This window comes from Leptonychotes weddellii, chromosome 6 (assembly GCF_054177405.1).
Source record: "Leptonychotes weddellii isolate Sample4059 chromosome 6, ASM5417740v2, whole genome shotgun sequence".
Classification (NCBI taxonomy): domain Eukaryota; kingdom Metazoa; phylum Chordata; class Mammalia; order Carnivora; family Phocidae; genus Leptonychotes; species Leptonychotes weddellii.
In genome coordinates this window covers 95,727,478-95,744,452 of record NC_138374.1, presented here as the reverse complement: position 1 = coordinate 95,744,452, position 16,975 = coordinate 95,727,478, and the positions used below count along the sequence as shown (strand labels likewise).

The window sequence follows — 16,975 nt, the reverse complement described above, 5'->3', positions numbered from 1 at the left end:
TCAAAGGTCCTGTGCATTTGTTATCGCCTGGTTCTGACAGTTACAGGCAGAGTCTTCCCACCAAATTCTATGGAGTTTAAAGTCGTTGCAAAAAAAATTGTACTATTATTAACATTTTTTCTGGAATTTTTAGTTAGTACAATAAATTTGGAAGATAGAAGAACTTCAAACATTGGAAAAAAACAAAGCAAACTTATCTTTCATTATTGAGATTTACACAGTTAATTTATTTGGACTCAATCATTTTGAGCTTTGCTTTGTTAGGGTGGGTACTATACTAACTGAATTTTGTTTCCTAAAATTCGTATGTTGAAGCCCTAACACCCAATGTGATGTTTTTTGTGATGGGGTCTGAGGGTGAGTACGGTATACACACACATACATACAAACACACACACACACACACACACACACAGGAATATTATTCAGCCGTAAAAAAGGAAAGAAATCCTACCATTTGTGACAACATGGATGGACCTTGAGGGCATTATGCTAAGGGAAATAACTCAGAGAAAGACAACCACTGTATGATCTCACTTATACACAGAATCTAAAAAACAAAACAACAACAAAAACTTGAGCTCACAGATACAAGAACAGATGGGTGGTATCCAGAGGCAGGAGTTTGGGAGTGGGTAAAATAGGTGGAGAGAGTAAAAAAGTACCAAATTCCAGTTATAAAAAGTCCTGGGGGGCGCCTGGGTGGCTCAGTCGTTAAGCGTCTGCCTTTGGCTCAGGTCATGATCCCAGGGTCCTGGGACGGAGCCCCGTGTCTGGCTCCCTGCTCAGCAGGCAGCCTGCTTCTCACTCTCCCTCTGCCACTCCCCCTGCTTATGTGCGCTTGCTCTCTGTCAAATAAATATTTTTTAAATCTTTTTAAAAAAGTCCTGGAGATGTAATGTACAGCATGGCAAATATATTTAATACTATATGTATTAATGATATAGAATAATAAATATTACATAATATACATTATATAATTATAGTAACATTATATAATAGTTAATACAGTATTAATAATACTGTATTGTATAATTGAAAATTGCTAAGAGAGTAAATCTTAAAAGTTATCACAAGAAAAAAATAATTTTAACTGTGTCGTGATGGATGTTAAGTAGACCTACTGCAATCATTTCATATTATACATATGATATCAATGCATCAATGTTGAATATCTGAAACTAATATGTTAAATATATCTCAATTTTTTAAAACAATCAATAAAAAAATTTTTTAAAAGATATAACTCAGAAACAAATGGAGGAGATTAATACAGTCAGGTATGTGGGAAGAGGCATGGAGCTCCACACCCTCACCAGGCATGCCACTCTCCCCCCAAATGTCTACTGTTCACTAGCCTGGAAGCTCTCCAAATCCAACATATTGGGGGTTTTTTGAGGGTTTTGTCCCAACAGCATAACTGATTGACTTCATTCACCAGGGGCCAATGAGTCAACCTCCAGCCCCTTTCCTCTCTCAGGAGATTGGGGGTAGGACTAAAAGGTTCCAACCCTCTAATCACATTGTTGGCTCCAACTGGCAACCAGCCCCCATCTTAGGTGATTTCCAAAAGTCACATCATTAACAATAAAAGACCCCTTTAAAGCTCTCATCGCTTTAAAAATTCCAAGGGTTTTAGGAGCTCTGTGCCAGAAAAGAGAAAAGAATGTATTTTTTATATAGTAAATCACAGTATCACATCCTATAATCATCTTAATGGATGGAGAATATTTCTATATACATCCAAGAAAAAAAATCTCAGAATCTAGGAACAGAAGGGAATTTCCTCAACCTGGTTTATGGCATTTATAAAAATGGTACAGTTAAAACCATAGTTAATGATGAAAGACTGAATATTTTTCCCCCACAGTCAGGAACAAGGCAAGAATTTCCACTCTCACCACTTCTATGCATTATTATACCAGAGAGCCCAGCCTATCTAAGAAGGAAAAAAAGGCATACAGATTGAAAAGGAAGTAAAACTGTCTACTCCCAGATGGTATGATGATCTACGCAGAAAATCTCAATTCTGGGGCACCTGAGTGTCTCAGTCGGTTAAGCGTCTGACTCTTGATTCTGGCTCAGGTCATGATCTCAGGGTCCTGGGATCAATCACCACTCCCCCAATCACATCAGGTTCCACGCTCAGGGTCAGGAGTCTGCTTAAGGATTTCTCTCCCTCTCCCTGTGCCCCTCCCCTCTCTCTCTCTAATGAATAAGTAAATAAATCTTTTTTTTTAAAAATCCCAACTCTACAAAATAGCTACTAGAATGATCTGAACTACAGAAATAAGTTTATCAAGTAACTTGATTCAAGGTCACAAGATAAAGGTCAATATACAAAAAAGTCCAATTAATTTTCTATATACTAGCAACAATTAACTAGAAAATAAATTGAAGACATCCTTTATGATATCAAAAATATGAAAAATGTGGGGGTAAAATTTAACAAAATATATGCAGGCCTTGGGTACTTAAACTATAAAACAGTACTGAAAACTTAAAGACCCAAATGGAGAAATATACTATGCCCATGGATCAATATTGTTAAGATGTCAATTCTCCACAAACTTATCTATAGACCCAATGTAATTCTAATGAAAATCACAAGAGGCATATTTATTTTTGGTAGAAATTAACAAGCTGATTTATATCAAATTAAGTTTATATGAAAATGCAAAGAACCTAGAGTAGACAAAGCAATTTAAAAAAAAAAGTTGTAAGACTTAACTATATAATTTCAAGATGTTATAAAACTAGAGTAATAAGATAGTGTGGTATTGACAAAAGAACATGTAAATCAATGACGAGAATAGAGAGTCCTAAAACCTACATATACAAGAGGTCAACAGATTTAACAGAGGTGCCAAGTAATAAGGTAGTTCAGTGAGAAACAGTGTTTTACAAAAAATAGTGCTAGAGGAATTAGCTAGCCATTGCATAAAACTTTGATCCATATTGGTACCTTACATAAAAATTAACTTGAAATGGATAATAGAGGGGCGCCTGGGTGGCTCAGTCGTTAAGCATCTGCCTTCGGCTCAGGTCATGATCCCAGGGTCCGGGGATCAATCCCCTCATCAGGCTCCCTGTTCAGCGGAAAGCCTGCTTCTCCCTCTCCCACTCCCCCTGCTTGTGGTTCCCTCTCTCACTGTGTCTCTGTCAAAAAAATAAAATCTTTAAAAAAAAAAGAAAGAAAAAGAAATGGATAATAGACCTAAGAATTAAAATCATAAAACTTCTAGAAGAAAACACAGAACATTTTTGTGACTTCATATTCAACAAAGTTTAGGTAGGCAAGAATCAAAAGAAAAATATAAGTAAATTAGATTTCAACAAAGTTAATGGCTTCTGCTTCATGAAAGACAGAACTAAGGAAATGAGACAAGCACAGACCAGGAGAAAACATTTGCATAACATGTCTCTGGTAAAGGACTTGTACCCATTCATATATAATTCTTCCAACTCAACACAAATCTCAATTCTTAAGAATGAGCAAAGGATGTGAAGAGATACTTTAAGGAAGATTTACAAAAGGCAAATATGCATATGAAAAGATACCCAACATTATTCATCATTAGAGAAATTCCAATTAAAACCATAATGAAATACCACCACACACCCACTCAAATGACTGGTATTTTTTAAATTAACAATACCAAATGTTAACAAAGATGCAGCTAGAACTCTCTTATGTAGTTCACAGGAATGTAAAATCGTACAGCCACTTTAGAAAACAGTTCAGCAATTTCTTATAAAGTGAAACATATACTTACTGAATGACCCAACAACCCTACTCCTAGGTATTTACCTAAGAGAACTGAAGTCCACAGTCATACAAGGCGTATGCAAATGTTCAAAGTAGCTTTATATGTAAATACCCCAAAAAGGAAACAACCCAAGTATCATCTAATGGGAGTAGATAACAAATTGAAGTATATCAATACAGTGGAATGATACGCAACAAAAAAAGTAACAAAAGCATCATGCTAAGAAGCTAAACACAAAAGCTAGATGCTATTTAATTCCATTTAGATGAAACTCTTAAAAAGTCAAACTCACAGAAAGCAGTGATTTTTATATCTGTGGCTATAGCTGGGAAAAGAGATCAATTACAAAGCAGCATAATGGAACTTTTTGAAAATGATGGAAATGGCTTCTTGATTTTCATGGTGATTACATGACTTGGCTACATTGTCAAAACTCAAATTGTACATTTTAAATGGGTAAATTTTACTGTACGTAAATTGTTACTAAAGCTAATTTTTTTTTAAGTTACACAGGTAAGGCACTTTTATGTCTTGAATTTAATTTCCATGTGCTTATTCTGAACTCTACTTAAGCTGTCATCTTGCATGGATTGAGAAGGAAGACAGCGGAGGAGTAGGGGACCCTAATTTCATCTGGTTCCTGGAATTCAGCTAGATAGCTATCAAATCATTCTGAACACCTGCGAACTCAACCGGAGATCTAAGAAAAGAATTGCTGCAATTCTACAAATAGAAAAGCGACCACTTTTTGCAAGGTAGGAGGTGTGGAGAAGTGAACCCAAGAAGATATATCAGAAGATAAACCCCGGAGGGAGGGAGCCAGCTACCCAGAAAGTGATATAGCAGCAGAGTGCAAAATTAGAACTTTTAGAAATGTGTTCCAGTGAGGGAAGTCCCTGCCTGAAAGGTGCTCAGGTGGCCAAACGGGCAGAATCCTAGGTGGAACAGTGTGGTCTCAGGATCCCCGGGGTCACAGAAGGAACAGGGGTGCCTCAGTGCAGCAGAGTTCCCAAGCATCAGAGCAGGGAAGCCGGCTGCTATCCTCGAGCCCAGGAGTGGGCTTTCAGCTCGGTGTTGCCATTAACTCTGAGCGGGGGCATGGTAGGGCAACTGCTCTCCAAGCAGGGGCCTATCAAGAGGCAGAACCACAGTGAGACCCCATCCCTGCCATGGGAGGAGCAGTCCCAGTGCACACTGCAGGAGTCTGTAAGTTTGGAAACTCAGTAAGGGTCATGTGCCTGAGATAAACACTTGGTCACAGGCTGAGTGAACACAGTGCCCACAGAAACCAGGGACACAAGAGTGAGTGATTCCTTTTCCCTGAGGGTGCACTAAACACTGGGGTGTGCAAATTTTCAGCTCCAGGGTTGGAGATCGGGGCACCACCATTTTCATTTTCATTTCCATCCCCAAAGTGGGGCAGAAAGCCTTCAGAAACAAAAGCCACATAGAGCAATGTGAAGCAGCTTACACTGAGCTTGGCCCCCTGGCAAGGGTGGTGCAATTCCGCAGGGGGCAAAGACACCTGAGAATCAGTGCAACAGGCTCCTCCCCCAGAAGACCAGGAGGAACATCTGGCTAACACCAAGTTTACCGATCACACAGAACTGCAAAACTCCAGCACTAGGATAAAATAGTATGTAGATTTGGGGTTTCTTCTCATGATTCCTTAGTATTTAATTTCAATTTTTTTTCTTTTTTTCCTTTTCAACTGTTTCTTATTTTATGAACTCTTTAAGTCTTGTTGAATTTTCATTTTTACAGTTACATTTTTATATATATTCTTTATTTTTGGCTTCCTTTCACTGTATTCAACTTTATTTTTGTGTATATATATATATATATGTATATATATATATATTTCTCTTTCCTGACAATTTTGGGATCTAGATTCTTCTAACAGACCAAAATACACCCAGGACCAAGGGTATTGCTCTGTTCAGTCCACCTGTTGGATTATATTCTCTCTTCTTTCTTTTTTTGGTTTCTGATCTCTTCTGATTTTTTAGTATATATTTTGATGGGGTCATGGTTGCTATATTTGTATTTTGTTCTCTTGTTCATCTATTCTTCTCTAGATAGAATGACAAGATGGAAAAACTTACCCCAGAAAAGAAAACAAGTGGCAGTATTAACTGCCAGGGAATTAATCAATATGGTTATAAGATGTCAGAGCTAGAATTCAGAATAACAATTATAAAGATACTAGCTGGGCTTGAAAAAAGCACAGAAGACACTAGGGAATCTCTTTCTGGAGAAATAAAAGAACTAAAATCTAATCAGGTTGAAATCAAAAAGGGTATTACTGAGATGCAATCAAAAATGGAGTGTCTAACTGCTAAGATAAATGAGGAAGAGAAAATTGGTGATAGAGAAGATAAAACGATGGAGAATAAAGACACTGAGAAAAAGAGATAAAGAACTACTGGATCATGAGGGGAGAATTTGAGAGATACGTGATACCATAAAGCGAAACAATATTGAATAATTGGGGTACCAGAGGAAGAGGAGAAAGGGGAGGCAAAAGGTATATTGGAACAAATTATAGCTGAGAACTTCCCTAATCTGGGGAAAAAAACAGGCTTTCAAGTCCAGAAGGCACGGAGAATCTCCCTCAAAATCAATACAAATAGGTCAACACCTGGACATGTAATAGTGACGGTTACAAATCTCAGAGACAAAGAGAAAATCCTGACAGCAGCTCAGGACAAGAGGTCCTTAACCTACAAAGGAAGAAATATAAGGCTGAAAGCAGACCTAGCCACAGACACCTGGCAGGCCAGAAAGGACTGGAATGATATAGTCAGGGTGCTAAATGAGAAAAACATGCAGCCAAGAATACTTTATCCAGCAAGGCTGTCACTCAAAATAGGAGAGAGAAAAATCTTCCAGGACAAACAAACTGAAAGAATTTGTGATCACTAAACGAGCCCTGCAAGAAATATTAAAGGGGATCCTTTAAATGAAGAGAGAGCTTCGTTTAAACAACTTAGACCAGAAAAGAACAGAGACAATATACAGAAACCGTGACTTAACAGGTAATACAATGGCACTAAATTCATATCTTTCAATAGTTACTCTGAATGTAAATGGGCTAAATGCTCCAATCAAAAGACAAGGGTATCAGATTGGGTAAAAAAGCAAGACCCATCCATATGCTGTCTGCAAGAGGCTCATTTTAGACCCAAAGATACCTCCAGATTGAAAGTGAAGGGGTGGAGAACCATTTATCAAGCTAATGGATATAAAAATAAAGCTGGGGTGGGAATCCTTATATCAGACAAATTAGGTTTTAAACCAAAGACTATAATAAGAGATGAAGACGGTCACTATATCATAATTAAAGGGTCTATCCAACAAGAAGATCTAACAATTATAAATATTTATGCACCTAACATGGGAGGAGCCAATTATATAAGCCAATTAATAACAAAATTAAAGAAACACATTGATAATAATAACAAAAATAGTAGAGGACTTTAACACCCCACTCACTGCAATGGACAGATCATCTAAGCAGAAAATCAACAAGGAAACAATGGCTTTGAATGACACACTGGACCAGATGGACTTCACAGATACATTCAAAGCATTCTATCCTAAAGCAACAGAATACACATTCTTCTCGAGTGCACATAGAACATTCTCCAGAATGGAAAACATACTGGGTCACAAATCAGGTCTCAACCGGTACCAAAAGAGTGAAATTATTCCCTGCATATTTTCAGACCACAGTGTTTTGAAACTGGAACTCAATCACAAGAGGAAAGTTGGAAAGAACTCAAATTCATGAGGCTAAAGAGTATCCTACTAAAGAATGAATGGGTCAACCAGGAAATTAATGAAGAATTAAAATATTCATGGAAACAAATGAAAATGAAAACACAACTGTTCAAAACCTTTGGGATGCTGCAAAGGCGGTCCTAAGAGGGAAGTACATAGCAATACAAGCCTTCCTCAAGAAACAAGAAAGGTCTCAAATACACAACCTAACCCTACACCTAAAGTAGCTGGAGAAAGAAGAGCAAATAAAGCCTAAACCCAGCAGGAGAAGAGAATTAATAAAGATTAGAGCAGAAATCCGTGAAATAGAAACCAAAAGAACAGAACTAATCAACGAAACTAGGAGCTGGTTCTATGAAAGAATTAGTAAGATCAATAAACCCCTGGCCAGGCTTATCAAAAAGAAAAGAGGAAAGGACCCAAATTAATAAAATCATGAAAGAAAAAGGAGAGATCACAACCAACACCAAAGAAATGCAAACAATTATAAGAACATATTATGAGCAACTACATGCCAACAAATTAGGCAATCTGGAAGAAATGGATGCATTCCTAGAAACATATAAACTACCAAAACTGAACCAGGAAGAAACAGGAAATCTGAACAGACCCATAACCAGCAAGAAAACCAAAGCAGTAACCAAAAATCTACCAACAAAGAAGAGTCCAGGGCCGGATGGCTTCCCAGGGCAATTCTACCAAACATTTAACGAAGAATTAATACCTATTCTTCTGAAGCTGTTTTAAAAACTAAAAAGGGAAGAAAACTTCCAAATTCCTTCTATGAGGCCAGCATGACCTTGATTCCAAAACCAAAGACCCCACCAAAAAGGAGAATTACAGACCAATATCCCTGATTAACATGGGATGCCAAAATTCTCACCAAGATACTAGCCAATAGGATCCAACAGTACATTAAAAGGATTATTCACCACGACTAAATGAAAGTTATTCCTGGGCTGCAAAGGTGGTTCAACATTTGCAAATCAATCAATGTTACACACCCCACATTAATAAAAGAAAGGACAAGAACCATATGATCCTCTCAACAGATGGAGAAAAAGCATTTGACAAAGTACAGCATCCTTTCTTGATTAAAACTCTCCACAGTGTAGGGATAGAGGGAACATATATCAATAGCATAAAAGCCATCTACAAAAAGCCCACAACAAATATCATTCTCATTGGGGGAAAACTGAGAGCTTTTCCCCTAAGGTCAGGAACACGGCAGGGATGTCCACTATCACCACTGTTGTTCAACATAGAAGTCCTAGCCTCACAAACAGACAATAAAAAGAAATAAAAGGGGGCGCCTGGGTGGCTCAGTTGGTTAAGCGACTGCCTTCGGCTCGGGTCATGATCCTGGAGTCCCGGGATCGAGTCCCGCATCGGGCTCCCTGCTCAGCAGGGAGTCTGCTTCTCCCTCTGACCCTCCTCCCTCTCCTGCTCTCTGTCTCTCATTCTCTCTCTCTCTCAAATAAATAAATAAAATCTTTAAAAAAAAAAAAAAGAAATAAAAGGTATGTGAATAGGCAAAGAAGTCGTCAAACTCTTACTCTTTGCAGATGACATGATACTCTATATGGAAAACCCAAAGACTCCACCCCAAAATTGCTAGAACTCATACAGGAATTCAGCAAAGTGGCAGGATATAAAATCAATGCACAGAAATCAGTTGCACTTCTATACACTAACAATGAGACAGAAGAAAGAAAAATTAAGGAATCGATCCCATTTACAATTGCACCCAAAACCATAAGATACTGAGGAATAAACCTTACCAAAGAGGCAAAGGATCTGTACTCAGAAAACTATAAAATACTCATGAAAGAAATTGAGGAAGACACAAAGAAATGGAAAAACGTTCTATGCTCATGAATTGGAAGAACAAATATTGTTAAAATGTCTATGCTACCTAAAGCAATCTACACATTCAATGCAATCCCTATCAAAATACCATTGACTTTTTTCACAGAGCTGGAACAAATAATCCTAAAATTTGTATGGAACCAGAAAAGACCCCAAATAGCAAAAGGAATGTTGAAAAAAAAAAACCAAAACTGGTGGCATCACAATTCCAGACTTCAAGCTCTATTATAAAGCTGTCATCACCAAGACAGTATGGTACTGGCACAAAAACAGGCACATAGATCAATAGAAAAGAATAGAGAGCCCAGAAATGGACCCTCAACTCTATAGTCAACTCATCTTTGACAAAGCAGGAAAGAATGTCCAATGGAAAAAAGACAGTCTCTTCAATAAATGGTGCTGGAAAAATTAGAGAGCCATATGCAGAAGAATGAAACTGGACCATTCTCTTACATCATATACAAAGATAGACTCAAAATGGATAAAGACCTCAGTGTGAGACAGGAGTCCATCAAAATCCTAGTGGAGAACACAGGCAGCAAACTCTGTGACCTCAGCCACAGCAACTTCTGGCTAGATAGGTCTCCAAAGGCAAGGGAAACAAGGGCAAAAATGAACTACTGGGACTTCATCAAGATAAAAAACTTTTGCAAGGCAAAGGAAACAGTCAACAAAAACAAAAGACAACTGACAGGCGCCTGGGTGGCTGTCATTAAGCATCTGCCTTCGGCTCAGGTCATGATCCCTGGGTCCTGGGATCAAGCCCCGCATCGGGCTCCCTGCTCGGTGGGAGGCCTGTTTCTCCCTCTCCCACTCCCTCTGCTGTGTTCTCTCTCTCACTGTGTCTCTGTCAAACAAATAAAATCTTTAAAAAAAAAAAAAAAAAGACAACTGACAGGATGGGAGAAGATATCTGCAAATGTCTCATCAGATAAAGGGTTAGTATCCAAAATCTATGAAGAACTTATCAAACTCAACACCCAAAAAATAATCCAGTTAAGAAATGGGCATTTCTCCAAAGAAGACACACAAATGGCCAACAGACACATGAAAAAGTGCTCAACATCACTTGGCATCAGGGAAATACAAATCAAAACCTCAATGAGATACCACCTCACACCATTCAGAATGGCTAAAATTAACAAGTCAGGAAATGACAGATGTTGGCAAGAGGGTGGAAAAAGGGGAACCCTCTTACACTGTTGATGGGAATGCAAGCTGGTGAAACCAATCTAGAAAACAGTATGGAAGTTCCTCAAAAAGTTGAAAATAGAGCTACCCTATGACCCAGCAATTGCACTAATTGAGTATTTACCCCAAAGATACAAACATAGTGACCGAAGGGGCACCTGCACCCCAATGTTTATAGCAGCAGTGTCCACAATAGCCAAACTATGGAAAGAGCCCAGATGTCCAACAACAGATAAACTGATAAAGATGATGAGGTATATATATACAGTGGACTATTACTCAGCCATCACAAAAATGAAATCTTGCCATTTGCAAGGACGTGGATGGAACTAGAGGTTATTATGGTAGGCGAAATAAGTCAGTCAGAGAAAGACAATTATCCTATGATTTCACTCATATGTGGAATTTGAGAAACAAGACAGAGGAGCATAGAGGAAGGGAGGGAAAAATAAAACAAATCGAAATCAGAGAGGGAGACAAACCCTAAGAGACTCTTAACTATAGAAAACAAACTGAGGGTTGCTGGAGGGGAGTGGTTGGGGGATGGGGTAACTGGGTGATGGGCATTAAGGAGGGCACGTGATGTAATGAGCACTGGCTGTTATATACAACTGATGAGTCACTGAACTCTATCTCTGAAACTAATACACTGTGTTAATTGAATTTAAATAAAATATAATTAATTTTTAATGCAAAAAAAAGGTTGTTATCTTGCTAATTTAACCAGGCCTTTCTTGGTTATATTCTAGTAGCTTTTGTTGAAAAATCCTTCAGTGTATACATAGTCAAAAAAATACCAGCACTGTAGTGCTCAGGCCAGCCATTCCAGTGAAGATATCCACGAGGTAAGTTGCAAATATACTTCTAGGACTTTGGTGAGAAGCTGGAACTAGAGAGAGATGTGAGGGTCATCTGCAGAAAGTACAGGTACCCCTTGCTTTTCAAAAGTTCACGCTATGCCCCTTTGCTTTTATGAAGGATCTAGGGTTAGTTCTTGTTTTGCTAATTCAAAGAAATCGAAAGAGGATTTTCAGAAGTGAAAACAGCATCCAGCATTTGTTTTGCAATGAGTGGTTACGGGGGCTATGTGCACTCTGAGCAGCCGGAGAGGCACCGCCAACCTCCTTCCCCAAGAACTTCATTCAGCATCAAGCTACGGTGGCTTGATGCTGTGCTTTATCTCCATTTATTTATTTTGTGCGTCAATTACCAAGATAAGTCCTAAGGTATCAGAAAAACCATTAGCAAGATGTGTCTTAAGGTATCAGAAATGCCCACTAGAGATTATTTTGAGGGTCTGGGAATGTTCAAAATAATTTCCATATAAATTAATGGTAACTGTTTCCTTGCTTTATACCAGTTCAACTTAAGAAAGCTTTCCTAGGAACACTTTACTTTCGAATAGCAGGGGAAACCTGTCAAAGAAACCATAGGAACTGATAAAATTGTACTTTTTTCCCAGTGCCACCTCTTACTAGCTAGTAATCAACACAACCATAGAAAATGCTCAAATATGAAATGACTTTATAATTTTAAAAGGTAAGCTTTTCCATCAGTTCTAAGTAATAAATACTGAATTTAAACACATTTTTGGTGTATTTATGTCTCCAAAATCTGATCTCTTACCTGGTTTAATTTTTCAGTGTGATTCAGCCTTGAAGTCTCTACTGCATTTGACTTAAAAGTCTTTTCCACGTTCAATATTTGCCTCGGTAGTTCCATGTTTGAAGTGGGTTGTGAAAAGCGGGCCTTTGCAACTGGGGAGCCTGTGGAGTACGACCCCTGCTTCATTCTAAAAGGCTGAGTAAACATTTTCCCTCCTTTTGTGAATAAAAGAACAGAGAAAAGTTGTCACTAACGATTTCTACTTTATTTTCCGGTGGTTATCTATAGAGGCTACTGTGACCTAACTGCCCTCAACTCTGAAATAACAATTAAGGAAAGTAAGCTTATGTTTTCATATTGCCAAATAAAATCTACATACAATGGAAGAGATTCTCGTCATCTATAGACGAAAACCAAGAGATCATTAAGTGTGTTACTGAAAAGGTTGGGGCTACCTAAAAACTCCACTTAAGGCCACCTGAATGTAATTACAAAGAGGCAGGTTTCAATAGGTAAAAACCTAAAAAGCTGTATCCTGTTTATTAGGAGGTCAAAAAGCCTCCAAATAAGGAGTCTGCTTAAAATTATGCTTCTCAAACCAGACAATCACCTAGTAGTACGGGAGGCAGAAAGGGGGATAAAAAAGTTACAGAATAAAGGATATTCTAGAGTACAGATTTTTTTCTTCAAGATTTGTAGGAGGAAAATACCACTGGAGAGATATATGTTGATGTACAACACGAACGATTTATCACTAGACTTCATTATAGCCTAGCTCTTTACCATAAGATCAAGCGCGCGCGCAAACACACACACACAAATTGTTTCCAATGTATCCTGATGACAGGATGAAGGGTCCACAGATGGGAAACATGAACAATCCAATCACTGGGAAGGAATATCGCTCCCCCCATTCAATAAGTTGGCAAACTGCTTTATACAAGTCAACCTCTTATAAGTTTAACAGCATGATGAGTTTGTCTCCCTAAGTTTGAGCAACTCAAGAATACTCACTGGCCCCTGCAGTCTTCCCTGACCAGAGCATGTAAACACCCTAGGATATCTTCATCAAATTATACTTCCTATCATAGTTTAAGTATTGGTTTCTACACTTGGGACTTTCTCATGGTTTCACCTACATTACTCTAAATACAGATTTTAGAGAAAAAGAAAAATCACTGAAATAGGCATAGAAATTCTTCAAATACGCTCAGTGTATAGATTCTGTACTGTCAAGGATCTAGTGAGGCACTATACAAATGATCACATTGGTCTTCTGAGACTTTGAGACAGTGATTCAGGGACGAAAGGCACAGCACAGGGACTACAGTCAATGGTATTGTAATAATGTGGTAGCTACACTGTGGTGAGGACAGCATACGTACAAAGTTGTCAAATCACTATGTTGTACACCTGAAAATAATGGATCATTGTGTGTCAACTATACTTCAATAAATATATACATTAAAAAAACAAAAACAAGAGGGACAACAATTGGGTAAGAAAAGCACTGAACAGTATTAAAAGCTGAGTATCAAACCCTGGCTGTAACACTTTCCTAGTCATGCAACTTTGGAAAAGTCATTTAACTTTCCTGAGCTTTCTTTTCCTTATCTCTAAGATTGGGTTATTCACCCTTCTATGGTGTGGCAATGAGAATCCAAGGTAAAACGCTAAATAAGGTGGTTATCGTTACACTACATAAATTACTGCAGTGCTTGCTAGGTTATCAAAGATCTGTGCCAGCAAAAATTAGATGGTAAATGTGACCAGTATTTTTTTTTAATCTCTTCATTTCCCACGTTATAGCTTTACATGAACACATAGGACTCATGTTCATTTACAGTGCTCCAGAGAAAGCAGATCTTGTGTTTTTATAGTAATAGCTACCACTTATCATAAGCTTACTAAATGCGAGGCACTTGTCTGAGTTCATCTCATTTAATCCTCAGCACAACTCCAAGAGGCAAGTATTATTATTCCTATTCTAGAGGAGGAACCTAAGACTTAGATGTTTTAAGTAACTTGCTCGAGATCACTCAGCCAGCAAGTGGGAGCGCCAGGACGCACCTTTTGACAAACTCTGGGAGTTGAGACATTACACACTTCCATAGCTGCCAGGACTGCTCCAAATTCTGCTAACCCACAATACAGTGACTAATGCTCGCATGCTTACCTGTTGGCCATCCTCTCTGCTTTTCCTCTGATACGCTCTTCTTTAGCATCAACAAAGAACCTGCTCTGGTCTGCTCTACAGAAATGACATCCGAAGCAGCATTAAGCACTTCAAACATAGAGAGGAATCCATACTGCACATACTGGAATGAACGTCCAAATCGTCTGACAAATGCCTTCTCAAAATCAGAAAGGAGAACAGGAGATAACGCCAAGAGGTCTTTCAACTCACTCTTCACAACAGCTGGAAGAATGGGGGGCACCCTTCCTCGGTAAGGTACTCGCCGACGGGAGCTTGGCCCAGAGCAAACACTGGCCCTTCCCTTCTGCTCGGAGTTTCGAACCTTATGGCTGCTCTTCTGTTTTGCAACCAAACTTGCTATTCCTTTGGTGGATTCATCTGGAATGGCTAAGGAGGTGTGAAAAAAGAAATCATATTTAGGTGAAAACTTAATTCCTTTCTTTATCCTTTGCATCTGTGGTTATATAGACAATTCTTAACTCTCCAAGGAGCTGTGTATCTAGGTAGCATTATAAACATGAACCCTTGGTTCCTCCATTTCTTGTACTTTACAACCACTTGTTAGCTCCTCTACCAGAGAATGAAAACAGAAAGATAAATCCCAGTATTTAGCATTACCGCTGACTGCTGAAATACCTGAAACTCTCAAGATGAACAAACTTCCCTGCAATGTTTGTTTCATGAAATTTAAAACATGAGTTCATAATTTAAAATTCCCACTGTTATGCTTCTGCCAATTTAAGGTGCAATCTGAAATCATATGTAAACTGTAGTTTTTGTGAATGCACCTTTTTCTGGGGAAAGATTTCTTGATTTTGCTAAAGCTTTCACTCTTCCCACAACCTCAAAGGTAACCATGAACCCTCTCCCCCTCAAAATATTAAAATCCCCTCACTGGGATGCAGGATAATTGCTATATGCAGGATAACTGCCATAACAATTCCTTTTAAGTTTTTATTTCAATTCCAGTTAAATCCAGTGTTATATTAGTTTCAGGTGTACAGTATAGTGATTCAACACCATGCATCACCCGGTGCTCATCACAAGTGCACCCCTTAATCCCTATCACCTATTTATTTGCTAGAATAATTCCTTCCTAAGTAATCATTATTGCTTAGCTTATAGATCTTAAATCTTAAGCTTACCTTTCAGTATTACAGTACCATCCCCACAGGGGCAGACAGTGACAACATCAGGCATGTCCAACACCAGCTCCATAGTTGACCGATAGCCAAGGATTCGGAGTGGCAAATGGCTGCCAACCATCCAAAGGTACTCCTTTTCCAACTGCTGTGGGGTCAAACCATCTTTGGTGGAAATGAGAAGTGACCTTATTTCTTTCCTCAGGCATTCCTGTACACGCTCTTGTTCAGACATTGCACCTTACCGGATTTAAGATAGAAACATGGCTCATGAGAAAAGCAAACAAACCCAAGTTGGGCGGGGGGTGTTAAAAGGAACAACAGTGGAATATAAACAACCAAGAAGCGAGTTCTAAAGGTGATAAAGCAGAAGCAAAACCGTGAGGGTTCTCTGAAATGCTGCATTTCGCAAAGCCCTCACACAATTCAAACTCTAAATCTCAACCTGTGTTAAGCTGCACGCCTGAGAAATCACCGCCCCTGGCTAATGTGTGCGAAGTCCCAAGTTCCGGGCTCGTTGGGTTTTGTGTTTTGTTTTGTTTTGCTGAAGCATTAACAAGGGTTTGTTTGGGGTCTTAGTCTACACCGCAAACACAGCATCCCTCGTCGACGCTGGGAAAAGGCCCGGGAAGGAGGCAAACGCAATACCGCCTTCCCCAGCCCACGGAGAGGGCTCCAGGTGAAGACCTCGCACCAGCGTACCTGCTCCGGCCCAGACCGACTGGGAGGCCGCCCGCTTCCTCTTACCCAAGTCAACGACCTCCTCTTTGCCGGGGCCAAGGGGTCCCCTCCCCGCCCCCAACGTCTCTCCCCGCCCCAGGAGGTGTGAGCAGCTCTCCTTCCCGCGACCCCGACTGCCCACGCCGCGGGGTGGAAGGCCGGCGGGCTGCAGGCAGGTGGCGCGCCGCCCCTCACCCGTGTCGCCCACAGCGCGGGTGCTGCCGTTGCGGGCCGGGACAGTCAAAGTGGTTCTCCCGCCCAGCCGCCGACGAGGAGCAGCGCCAAGGCGCCCGCGCGCCTGCGCACCAGTGCCCGAGGGCGGGCGGCGGGCGGCGGGCGGCGGGCGACCCGGCGCCGCGGTCCAGCCCCGGGGGCGCGCGGCCGGTGGGACGGTTGGGCAGGGCCGGTCGCTCGGGGGTCGGGGCTGGGGGAGCGGGCGGCGCGGGGCCGCCAGACCGGTCTCTCGGGCAGCGTTGGCTCCCTCGGGGGATCGCCGGCGCCTACCTCCTCCGACGTGGCTGGGAGACGCGAGGTGGGGCTGCGGTTCGAGAACCTCTCCGACCACCTCCCCGGCCGGGTAGGGGGAAGGACAGGGGGCCGTCCGCCCTAGCGATGCGCAGGCAGGAGGTGGGGGGAAGGAGGCCTCGAGGTTCTGAACTTGGGTGTGCCTCAGAATCACCTGTGGAGCTTATTGAAGT

The 16,975-nt window shown here is 40.3% G+C and overlaps 1 protein-coding gene across 3 annotated transcripts in view; it reads right to left on the bottom strand.

Moving 5' to 3' along the window:
* TDRD5 (tudor domain containing 5) overlaps positions 1-16,531 on the bottom strand; it is a 94,330-nt gene extending 77,799 nt beyond the window's left edge. Inside the window, exons 1-4 of one of the 3 annotated variants that reach the window (XM_081824696.1) lie at positions 16,473-16,531; positions 15,561-15,797; positions 14,395-14,802; positions 12,240-12,433 (exon numbers count right to left, since the gene is read on the bottom strand). In XM_081824696.1, coding sequence (XP_081680822.1) covers positions 12,240-12,433; positions 14,395-14,802; positions 15,561-15,792 — 834 coding nt within the window. In that variant the 5' untranslated portion in view covers positions 15,793-15,797; positions 16,473-16,531. Of the gene's footprint in view, positions 1-12,239; positions 12,434-14,394; positions 14,803-15,560; positions 16,438-16,472 lie in introns of those variants that run through there. The other 2 variants (XM_081824698.1, XM_081824697.1) reach the window with 2 other exon arrangements.
* Between the last annotated feature and the right edge of the window lie 444 nt (positions 16,532-16,975).